Below are 12,376 nucleotides of genomic sequence, written 5' to 3' on the forward strand. Positions count from 1 at the left end.
CCCCTGAATACATCATCTTTCATTTGAGGGACAGGGAGAAAGCCGAGGGAGTTTTGTGTAACTATAAGTAGTGGAGCAACCTGTTTATATCAGTACCACAACTTGAAGTCGTTCCTCTCCATCAACGGTTAATTTTTAGTCTACGGATAATACCACAGGAGGACCTCCTGTCAGGAAGGGGTTAATTCCTTCACCTTGTGGAATTTTTCATCAGCTGAATAAAATCATGTAGTGATAGCCACAATAAAAGACAGTACGAGTACATCTTTGTGGAGAATGCAGTCCCTCAGTCCATGCTAACTCGTTTCACCCTCCCGTTCACCTTATCCTGATTCACCATACCCAGTTCCTCTACTCAGCCTCATTCAATCCCATCTCCACCTCATCCTTGCCCATCAGCAGTGATGGTGGCTGAGAGGGTGCGGGTCTGCAGACATTTTCGGTGGTGCAGAGTATAGAACTTCAATCAACTAAACAAAATCTTCTGGTGTTACCCTCCTCAAAATACCTAAGTAGTGCCGGAGTGGGACGCCTTCATGTTTTGGCATTGAAATAGCCAGAAGGTCCCGTGCCCGGTTACCTAGTATATAGAAAATGTGTCCCTCAGCTCCCTCACTGCCCAGCAAAAGCAGAATGGTGGACTGCAGGGTAAGGTCAACTTCAGCCTTCAGTCCACCTGGTTCACGTTTCTAATGAACCTGAATCCACAACAACAAATACCCAAGAGTGCCAACAGCAATGAAAAGGTTAAAGCACCATTGCTAACTATGAATATGATTTGCCATTTACCTAACAACACAGCATCAATTGCATATATATTTTGGAACCCATCATTTACCGTATTGTCCATTTCATTTCTGCTTTCCCATGTTATTGGTGGTTTGTTTTTAAATTTACACTTTAATTTCAGGTGTTGCTCTTGTAGGACCAGGCTCGTCTGAATGTGAACCTGGTGGACTTCAGGCTGAATCTGTCCTTCTATCCACATTCCACCATCCTCCTTTCAGGGGAAAGGAAGTTGAGGAAACTTTGCATAACCAGGAAATGGAGCTGCCCGGTTACATCAGTGCCACCACATGAAGGTGTCTCTCTCGTGCACCATGGAGCAAGTTCAGATGATGATGACTGGAGGGAGTCAAGATGACAGGAGGAGAGAGATCTGCAGTGTAGCCGTGTCTTCTCACATCACCAAAGCACTCATGAACAGGTACTGAAGGGTTGCAATAAATTACCCCCTACTGAGGGTTAGACAGATGATTAATAGACACCATTAGCAGTCTGTGGACTGAAAATTTTTATTTTAATATTTTGACCGATTCTTTTACCTGTCATCTCAGGTATGAACAAAAAAAGAATGTTATGGCATTCAGCATAGTCACCAATTGATCTCCCTATAAGTAATACACAGTCGACCATCACCATCATCCTGACCTCTTTTTCTAAGATGAGATGGGGTGGAATTCAGAAAGCAAAGAAAGGGTAAGCACAGTAGAGAACTATCAACAGCATACTCGGTGAAATGGGCCACAAACTCATTCACAAGCCATTCAAGCCTCTTGAATCCTGAAAATCTCACAGATGTAACAATTTGCATATAGTCTGGAGTTTATATTTCTTTGATATAAAGTAACAATAGGTTTAATATTGGTTTGGATACCGTCAGTCTTGGGAGGAACCTCTGTTATACTGAAATACGGGTAGAGGCTTCTTAACCTGCTACTCAGTCATCACTCTTTGACATGAAGCTCTGCTACAAGTAAACAATGGTTAGAATGTCCCAGGCAGGGTGAAGGCCTTGCATAGGTTTGACCCCGAGAGATAAATGAGGGGTGTTTAATAACATAATGCCGTTGCGGATGTAGGTTGGTCATTTATAATGTGTATTTAGGCTTTGTTTCTTTTTTTTTTTTCCCTTGGAAGGAACAATCATGCAGATTTCTGGCCTTTGGCTCCTTCTTCCTTGCATTAAAAACAAAAATGTGGACTATCCTAGGGCTCCTGTAACTCAAAAGGGGTAATATGGGATTGGCTGTTATCTTTTTTCACCTTTGTTAATGTATCTTGTTTTCCACACAGGAGCTGCAGAGGGGCGACAGCCAGTACAGCGAGTACAGGAAAGGATGAAGAACAGGATGAAGAACGCTGAACAAGTTCCGAAGATGAAGAACATTTTGGAAACGGAATCAGATGGCTGTATTACAGTAGACTATCCTTCTCTCATTTTTCTTGTACCAGATGGTTCAGTTGATGACCTAGGTGAAAAGTTTGACTGTTGTGGGGTCTTGGGGGCGAAGCCCCCTGGTTAGCTTTGGCAGAGTTAGATTAGTTTACGTTAAGTTCGGTTAAGTCGCTAAGTTTTCCGCGGCTTTGACACTAATTATTGTTTTCTTTTGCGCATATTTGAGTATGTTTGATAACACTGACGCGTCCAGTCTGAGCGATGGTTGGTAAACAGTGCAGGCAGTCGGGGACATTTGTTGGTAAACAAATGACGTGGGTGACCTGGCCGCTTCCCTGACTATCAAAAAATAGGTAATTTTGTCTTATCCCAATCACGAACTGCAGTCACAACCCCGCAGTTAACTGCCTGTGTTGCTTGCATCAGTACCAAAATTACTTACCTCAAGTTAATGAGTTTATTACAATATAGGCGGAATATCAGTGTCCATACTATCAAATACAGATGGACGAATCTAAACTACCTAACTTGGTGGAATCGGGGTGCCGGTTTCGTAAATACGTACCAAATAATGCCTCGTTTGTTGTATGAATGATGCTGTATAAACCAAAACTAGGCATTGTGAATGTTAAAGATCATGTTTACCTACATCGGAGCCCCGCCTCCATCACAGTGTATGCCGCAGTGTACTAATGTGTTTGTTGTGTGGTTTGTGCTGTATGAACCATAAGTAATGTGTAAGGGGTAATGTGAGTTTAGAACATTTTTTTATTTTTATGAGCACATTTTTCTACTGCTACATTAATACAGTCCTTTTAAATTTTCACCAGTGATGTACCGTACTTTATTCTCTTCATAATCTGTAAAGGCCCTTATGGTTATAGCAGAGAGGTTAGATATATCATGATTATTTAGATGTAATCAGATTTGAAAATTGTAATATACAATTTGACTGGGACAGGGAAGGTTTGGAGCCAGCAGATCCAGTGTCTGGCCATTGGCCTTTGATTGATACTGCTACTGTGAGTGAGGCAATAGGCAGGATGAGGGTGGGGAAGGCAGCAGGTGTGTCTGGGTTGACTGCCGAAATGTTGAAGGCCTCAGGCGATATAGGGGTGAGTTTAGTCACTGACCTGATAAATAGGATTATTTATGAGTGTGTTGTCCCAGATGATTGGCTGAAGAGTGCAATTGTAAATGTGTATAAAGGGAAGGGTGATGCCCTGGAAAGAGGAAATTATAGAGGTATAAAGCTTTTAGATCAGATAATGAAGGTAATGGAGAGAGTTTTAGAAGGTATGATTAGAGAAAGAGTGAATATTGATGAGATGCAGTTTGGGTTTATGCCAGGTAGGGGGACCACTGATGCCATATTCATTGTTCGACAGCTTCAGGAAAAATATATTGGTTGGAGAAGGGATCTTTATTTTGTTTTTGTTGATTTGGAAAAGGCCTTTGACAGAGTTCCTAGAGAGGTGGTGAAGTGGGCAATGAGAAAGCTTGGCTTGGAGGAGTGGCTGGTTAGGGTGGTTATGGCCATGTATGTGGGTGCTCACACCCAGGTGAGAGTGAATGGAGATTTGAGTGATGAGTTTTCCGTGAATGTTGGTGTGCATCAGGGGTCAGTCTTGAGTCCCATGTTGTTTATCATGGTACTTGAAGCCCTTTCACGTGACTTTAGAAACGGACTCCCGTGGGAGTTGTTGTATGCTGATGTTTTGGTGTTGATTGCGGAGAATGAAAGGGAGGCGGAGGAAAGGTTTAGGAAGTGGAGAGATGGTATGGGGCAAAAGGGTTTAAGGGTAAATGCAGATAAAACAAAAGTGATGATATCTAGGGTTGGTGGCAGTACTGTCAAAGACGAGGGAGAGTGGCCATGTGCAGTTTGCCACAAGGGCGTGGGAAGTAATTCCATCTTGTGCAGTGTGTGTGATAAATGGGTGCATAAGAGATGTAGTGGTATCAGAGGTAGACTGCGAGATAATGCTGATTTTATGTGTACGGCGTGCCGGGGTGAGCAGGTGGAGATTGTCAAACGTGAAAGGATTGAACTTGCTGGTGAATCTCTTGAGTGTGTGGAAGAGTTTTGTTATTTGGGAGACATGTTGTGTGCTGGAGGTGGGGCTGGAGCTAGCTCTATGGCTAGGGTGAGAAGTGGTTGGAAGAAGTTCAGAGAGCTCTTGCTTCTCCTGACATTGAGAGGGCTCTTCCTATGTGCTAAGGGATCTTTGTATGCAGCATGTGTTAGGAGTGTAATGCTGTATGGCAATGAGACCTGGGCAGTGAAGGAGGAAGACATTCGCTGGCTCAGACGTACAGAAATGACAACGATTAGGTGGATGTGCAGTGCGTCCCTGCGTCCAAGGCCTGGAGGGGCTGGGTTTACAATGGAAGAGTTGAGAGGTAGGATGGGACTGGAGTGTATTGGTGTTGTGATGAGGAGAGGTAGATTGAGGTGGTTTGGACATGTGGAGAGGATGGGGGATGATAATTGGGTGAGAAGTGTTAACATTGGGGGTGGGGTTATGAGGGGTAGACCGAGAAAGACATGGGACGAGGTCATTAAGTGTGACCTTAGGGTTAAGGGACTGAACAGGGAGGCTGCAATGCATCGTGCAGCGTGGAGAACCGCCATTAGGTGACCAAGGGCGACACATGCAAGCATGTTGGAGCCTTTAAAAACGAAACGAAACGAAACAAATTAGCGATTATAGTAAATGGGCAGTATGCATGTAGAAGAAACCAAACCTGGTGTTTATCTTATCACCATCGAGGTTTTCATTATTTCCCTGAAATTACTGATACTTTTTACAAATTTTTCATTCATATTTTATAATGATTTCAATTACTGATTTTGAAGCAATTATCTATATGTTTTTTTGAGAAAACATGAAATTCGGGAAATCTGCTTCAGGATGACGGGCATATCTTGAGACAGTTGTTTATACAGTATATGCTGTTTATATACATTTTTTGTTTATATATGCTGTTTATGTATATTTATTTATTTGAGAGCCTGGGGCTAGGCAAGTTGGTCCTGACATTTAAGATGAGAGTGACCAGCCTCATTCATCTCTGAGTAGCATTAATGAGCAGTAAACCCCAACTACCCCTAGGATATAAACCTGCACCGGCTCAATCCGACTGGAGTGCCTTAATTGCCCACTAAACCAGCAGGCACCATACTTTAGTTACTGGTATATGGTTACCACCCAGTGTAGTAAATGGTTTCCTGGTGTACAGGAAACCAATCTGCTTGTCACTCAGTGTAGAGTCACCCGTAGACAGAAGGAAGAGGAAAGAAAGATATAAGAGGAAGGAAGGATGAGAGGAAAGGACAGGCAACTGAGAGCAGTACTATACTGAGTGAGTGGATGGTGAGCACCCCCACCAACTAGTAAAAAATCATTCATATCAAAAAATTTCTTTTGTACATTATTTAATTTGGGGGTATGATAGGACTTTGTAGAATTGCTCTTAATATTTTCTATGTTAAACCATTATCATCATCATTTGCATTGACATACTTCCTCCTGAAAACCAACAGACAAGGGATAGCCATGACAGTACTGCCTCCAGACAACTTTATCTTATTCCAGTACTCTACCTCTCTCAAGCATTCCTCTTCTTTCACAAATATGCTGCTCCACTCTTCTCCCTTTACAGATTGGCTTATTGTGAAGCACAGTGTATAAGTTGTTTGTGGCTGCCCCTTCAGGAATTTAGGCATCTAGCTTTAGATAAGTAGATAGAAGAGCATACTGTCAAATGTTACTGTTGCAGCAAAATGGAATTCAAGATATTAACTAAGTACTCAATAGCAAAAAAAGGATTTTGAAAACTTATAACAGGATCTAGCAATTCTGTATGTGGTAGGTGGGGGCGCTCATCATCCACTCACTCAATGTAGTGCGGCTTTGAATGTCTATCCTTTCCTTTCTTCCATCCTTCCTTCTCTGTCATTTTTTCCTTCATTCTTTCCTCTTCCTCCTGCCTATTGGAGGCTGTGCACTGAGTGACAAGCCAATTGGTTTCCTGTATACCAGGAAACCATTTACTACACTGGGTGGTAACCATATAACCAAATTATGGCATCTGGTGGTTTAGTAGGTAATTAAGGTGTTCCAATTGGATTGAGCCTGTGTAGGTTTATATCCAAGGGATGGTTGGGGTTTATTGTTCACGTAATGCCACTCAGGGATGAGTGAGGCTGGTAACTCTCATCTTAAATGTCAGGACCAACTTGTCTAGCCCTTGGTTCCTACGCTTCTTATGGGACGACATAGGATTGGATGATGAATGGATGGACTAGCAGTGCTATTAGGATTTATCTTGGCTTCACAAAATTGGGTTGTAGTAACTGCAACCCAAAGTTCATCAGAATGAACCCAGTAGTCTGCAGTCTGAAGTTGCTTTTCCGCAGTTTACCTGGAGGGAACTGAAAGGCATTTGTATAACCAGCTGCACTGCCCAGTCATACCAGTACCACCACATGATGGTGTCCCTCTCTAGCACCAGTATCTGGATGTATACCTGGATCAAATATATGACGAACTTGAACCTGAAGGTGTCATGTTTTATGTTACATGCATCCCTTGCTTAGTGATAGGATTGTGTTGCCAGAGTGTATTGCTGAGCAAATTATTGTTAAGTGAACACATTATGATTAAGTTCAGTTTCATATAATTCAAGGGGTTAATGTTAGTTGTTTTGTTCCAGAATTGTGGAGATGAGCACAAAGCGAAACATGCCATCCTCCATCAAGCCAACATCTATGGCAGGGAGTGATGATGGGATGTTGGGAGTGGAGTCCATGGTGTGGATGAAAGCAGCACCGAAAGCAGAGAACCTGGTGATACCATATTCCCATAGAATTAACATCCAACAATACTGTATCTTGATTCATCTCATCCCAATCTGTTTGCTGCTTTTTGGCAAAATCAGGTTAGTTGAATACAAAATGCCAAATATAGCGGTGTGCTGTAGCTATACAGTATTTCATTTATGGATCAACACTGGTAGTATACAGCAGTATGAATTTTAGTACTGTACAGAATTACAGAGTTCAGTGATACTTTGGTAATTCTGATCAGAGTTATTTATTTAACCCTAGGATGTATATGTAAGGATGTGAAAGTAGGGAAGAGCAAAGTTATGGTCTACAAGAGAAATGAAGCCAGTGAATGTACAGTGAGGTTGGATGAGGAGAAAATGGAAAATGTGATTGCATTTAAGTACTTGGGTAGTGTGATGAGTAAGGATGGAAGTTTAGAGGGTGAAGTGCTTGAAAGGGTGCAGCAAGGAAGAAAGGTTGCTGGTTCCTTGAAAGCAGTGATAAGACACAGGGAAGTGAGCATGGGAGTGAAAAAGTTACTACATGACAGTATTGTGATACCAACTCTAACATATGGAAGTGAAGCTTGAAAATTGCTGGAGGGACAGAAGTCAAGAGTGAGTGCAGTGGAAATGAGTTATTTGAGAGGAGCATGTGGAGTCACATGGAGAGACAGACTGACAAATGAGGAAGTGAAGCAGCATTGTGGTGTAAATGTGGTTGTGATAGGAAGCATTAGGAGAAGCACATTGAGGTGGTTTGGCCATGTGGAGAGGATGGAGGATGAGATACTGACAAGGAGAGTATATGTGAGTGAGAGGGAGGGGGAGGCCAAGGATGTGATGGAGGGATGGAGTGGAGAGGTATATGAGAGGGGGAGGGGGGAGCAGGGAGCAGGGCAGTGAAATGGGACAGAGCAACGTAGAGGCAATTTTTTTTTTGTGGCCATTCCTTACGGGATCAAGGCATCTGGCAGTAGATAGATAGATAGATAGATGTGTATGCTCCTCTCGCTGGGTGAAATGGGTCAGAAACAGTGGTAAAATTATAGTTTCAACCCAAAACACAGTTATGAGATTTTTATCCATTTTTTATGTAGCCTATTTTAGACAGTTCTAAGACTTTTCTTCTGTGGCATTTTTGACACAAATTATTTTTATTTAACTCTGGAAGATAAGCTGAACTAACCTTACCTGATCTAACCATCAAAAGTAAAATTAAAATAATTTGCAATAAAAATGCCATAAAATACCAGAAAAGTGGATCAAAATCTCGTAATTGTGTTTCTGGCAGAAGCGATAATACAACCGAAACAGTCTTGATTAAACCATTCAGCCTAATGATGTCTTGCACTTTATTCTGTCTATGACCAGTTAACTTTGTTGAGCTTAGGTCCATGTGCTGAATGGGTATTCTTAGGATTTCTTTCAGTTTCTTGTGGCTAATTCAATTATTCATTTTAGGAGAGATGTCCTGGGTAACATGGAATTGGATTGGCTGTTACCTCTACATTGTGAAGCTACATATTCTGTATTGAACTCTGAATTTAAAAATATGCTTCTTGCACCTTAATTACACCCAGATTTTTGTCCTTTTGCAGTTGTCTCATTCTGTAGATGATAATTCCTCCATCAAGGTGTAGAGCACTTTACAAAATTCTTTCAACAGGAGATGTGTTAGAGATGACCGCCAAGATGACGATGAAGAAGTGGCAGATGCAGCCCCACCATGTATCCAGTATGGTAATAGTGCCCTAGTGGTGACATGTGAAGATTTGTGACACGTAGGACTGCTGGGCTTCTGGGGAAAAAAGTCGCCACTGTTGCTGCCCCCGCTGCCATCAGGGGAAAAATTTTTGTTCATTACTCTGGCCTCCTTCAGATAATATTGTTACAATTGGATACAAGGAATTACCATTGTGTTTGTGACTTTGGACTTATCAGTGATTCTGGTAGACTGCAGGTTGGAGTTGCCATTCATCTACAGTCCCCCATCCTCCTTGCATGGGACTGGAAAGTAATTGATGGACATTAGTATAGCCAGGCAGTGAGCCACCCAGTTTTTTTGGTACCATCACGTGAAGGCATCCCTCTCTAGCATTGTGAAAGGAAAAATTGAAAAGTGTTGTGTTAGTGCCTGATACTTCAGACTAGAAAAGTAGGTTTTGTTAGAATAAATTATAGAATTTCCATGTTCCTTGCAGTGGTTCAGATTATGGTAATTTCAGTCAGTTCATTGGTGTTTCCAGTCACCCATTATCATTGTAAGTGGCAGCTTCAGCCACATCCTTCTCCTTGATATCCTTGTCCTCGCCCTCGTCATCCTCGTCCTCATTGTCCTTGTCGTCACCTTCCTCATCCTCATTTCACAGTCCTCGTCCTTTTCTTCATCGTCGTTACCTTTTGGACTGTATAATGAAAACTGAGAGTGCAAAGTTGTGGACAAAACCCCATTTTTTATTGGCAGTTACTGAAGCATGTTTTCATGATTGAACATATCTAACTTCTCTGTATTGTTATTTATTGCTCTCAGTAGTATGGAATGCAGGCTAATAACATCAATGTTGCATTTAATAATCAGAGATTAAGGGCATGCTTACACCCTCACACTCTCAAGTATACTATGATCCTTTGTTTCACCTAAGGATGGCGTGAGGTAGCATCCAGGAACAGGGAAAAAGTAGGAAAGTGTATAACTACCAGCTACATGCCCAGTGAGACTCCACACAAGGAATCATATATTTAAGCCCTTAGAATCCTGGCAGCACCTCACAAGCCAAACATTTTAATTTATCCATCCATCCATCATCCAATCCTGTGTCACCCCATGAGGAGCGTAGGAACCTGGGGCTAGGCAAGCTGGTCCTGACATTGAAGATGAGAGTGACCAGCCTCACTCACCTGTGAGTGGCATTACGTGAGCAGTAAACCCCAACCACCCCATGGATTTAAACCTACATAGGTACGATTGAAGCCCCTTAATTACCCACTAAACCACCAGGTGCCATGATTTGGTTGTATGGTTACCACCCAGTGTAGTAAATGGTATCCTGTTGTACAGGAAACCATTTGGTTTTTCACTCAGTGTAGAGTCACCCATAGGCAGAAGGAAGAGGAAAGAATGAAGGAATGAAAGACAGAAGATGGAGTGTAGTCACCTGTAGGCAGAAGGAAGAGGAGAGAATGAAGGAAAGACAGAAGAGGAAGAATGCAAAAGAGGAATTTTGATTTATACTTCTGAGTTTAGGCATGTGGTGGTCTGGTGGTTAAGTTCAGTCCCCAGACTGTGATTTGAGGTTTATCAGTCGTGTAATGCCACCAAGGGAAGTAGGTCTTTTATTTACCTTTAAATGTACTGATAGCCTAACCTTTGGCACCTACACACCTCAGGGGTAAAATGGGATTTGTTTTTGCTGTTTTTTTTTTTTTTTTTTTATCTGTAACCTGAGATATAGGATCAAGATGCGGAGATTTGATTGTAAACAAGCATTTAGCCAGACTCATCAAGGAATTTGTGGGGCAACATAAGATTGGATGATGGATGGATTATTATTATTATTATTATTATTATTATTATTATTATTATTCATCTTAAATGTCAGGACCAACTGCCTAGCCCCGGGCTTCTACGCTCCTAATGGGGCAACGTAAGATTGGATGATGGATGGATGGATGGATTATTATTATTACTGTATTATTATTATTATTATTATTATTATTTATTGACATGAATTGCACAAATGACACGAAGTGCATAAATAACGTGCAAGAGAATCTTAACCAGATTTCTTTGTTAATATTATTATTATACCATATAACCAAACCATGCGTGGTCCCTATGTGTCAACAAGTGGGTTGGTGGAGGGTTAGTGCCCCTCCCCATAAAACAAATAACTCAAAGTCAAATGGCCACCCCTTGTGGGATTGTGGCGTCTGGCAATAGATAGATAGATAGATAGATGTATTTATGGACTGATAGTTGTGCCCTGTCATAACACAGGTGATCCTTTTTGTATGTCAGGGATGTGTTGCAAAATATCATAACTTTTTGCATTCATGTAATGCTATAGTTGTTACTGTTTAGGTCCAAGGCTCATTGGAATGTGAACTAAGTGGACTACTTGCTGAAGTCCTTTTCCTGCAGTCCACCATCTTCCTTTTGGGGGATAAAGAGGGAGATGACATTTGTATAACCAGGCAGCGGATCTGTTCATACATGGCTGTATCACTTCCACCTTGCAAGAGTGCCCCTCTCCAGCTCCATTAAAAAGTGAAAGGCACAAAATACAGTAATTGTTTTCCTTTGGAAGTACTTTATAATGGATCATGACAACTTTCAGCATACGGTATAGTTCTTAATTCATCAACAACATAATAGTCTGTTGGAAAAGCTTTTGTTGAAACTTTATTGAATAGAGTAGGTTAAAATTCTCCATGCTTAACTTCATTTGAGCTAACTTCATCAGGTGTAACTTCTTTAGAGCTGGCTTTTTTGTGGTGGGTTAACTTCAGATGTAACTTTTGGGGAGCTAACATCATTAAGGTTAATTTCTTCGAGGTAGATCAACTTCTTCAGATGTATCTTTTGGGTAAAATTTAAGATAAATTAGCTAGCTTCTTCAGTGTAATCCTCAGAGGTGATCTGACATCTCTGTAGTGCAGTTTTTATTCCCTTTTGGCATTTATTATGTTATTTAATTTTTGTTGTAGTCACCCACTTTTCACATTCTTCTTTTATGTTCCTAATTCCCTTCCTCTTCCCCTCGTGCTCCTCTGCCTCTTATTATACTTCTTCCCTCATCTTTCTCATATCTGTTCCCCCTTTGTTCTTCTCCTCCCTCTGTATTTTTTTTCTTCATCACATTATGTTCGTCCTTCACTTCCCCACCTTCCACCTCCTCCTTTTCTCTATATTCTGCGTTTCTTTCCTTCTCTCATCCCTTGGTGCTCCTCCTCTTCCATTTATCCTTTTCTTCCTCCCATTGTCCTCCTCCCTCCTCCCTTTGAGCTCCTTCTCCTTCCGTCCTTTATAATTTTGTCCTTAGTTTTTGTTCTTCCTTTTCCCTTTGTGCACGTTTCCCTCCGGCTATGTTTATGCCTCTCCTCGTCCTCTCTTTGTGCCTCTTCTCCTCTTTCCATCTCCCTTTGTGTTCATTTTCTTCCTGCCTTGATGCTTCCCTTCCTTTTGTGCTCCTTCTTTTCCCTCTTTTCCTTTTACCCTTCCCCTCCCTCCTCCTCTCTTTTCCTCTTGTCCTCCATCTCCCTCCATTTCTTTTTGTCATGTGTGCCTTTTGTCTTCCCCACCTACTGCATCTCTTCCCCTATGCTCCCAGTTTTGCCTTTTTCTTCCCCTTTGCTCCTCCA

General features: G+C 41.7%; 1 protein-coding gene across 1 annotated transcript; it reads left to right on the top strand.

The window, feature by feature from the left end:
* The first annotated feature begins 2,475 nt into the window (after nt 1–2,475).
* On the top strand, nt 2,476–9,034 carry LOC145405776 (uncharacterized). Its single transcript, XM_080277012.1, has 3 exons — nt 2,476–2,532; nt 6,899–7,123; nt 8,682–9,034. The coding sequence occupies exons 2-3, from the start codon at nt 6,909–6,911 to the stop codon at nt 8,791–8,793; spliced, it is 327 nt and encodes a 108-aa protein (XP_080133138.1). The 5' UTR covers nt 2,476–2,532; nt 6,899–6,908; the 3' UTR covers nt 8,794–9,034.
* The last annotated feature ends 3,342 nt before the right edge of the window (nt 9,035–12,376 follow it).

Source organism: Coenobita brevimanus, chromosome 68 (assembly GCF_032717465.1).
Source record: "Coenobita brevimanus isolate Jiangsu-jjx chromosome 68, ASM3271746v2, whole genome shotgun sequence".
Classification (NCBI taxonomy): Eukaryota; Metazoa; Arthropoda; class Malacostraca; order Decapoda; family Coenobitidae; genus Coenobita; species Coenobita brevimanus.

What these genes read in the sequence shown, in the direction of transcription:
- LOC145405776 (XM_080277012.1), top strand. Translation starts at nt 6,909, where the DNA reads ATGAGCACAAAGCGAAACATGCCATCCTCCATCAAGCCAACATCTATG. An exon ending in CTGCTTTTTGGCAAAATCAG is followed by an intron (nt 7,124 to 8,681) that starts GTTAGTTGAATA and finishes TTCTTTCAACAG; the next exon opens with GAGATGTGTTAGAGATGACC.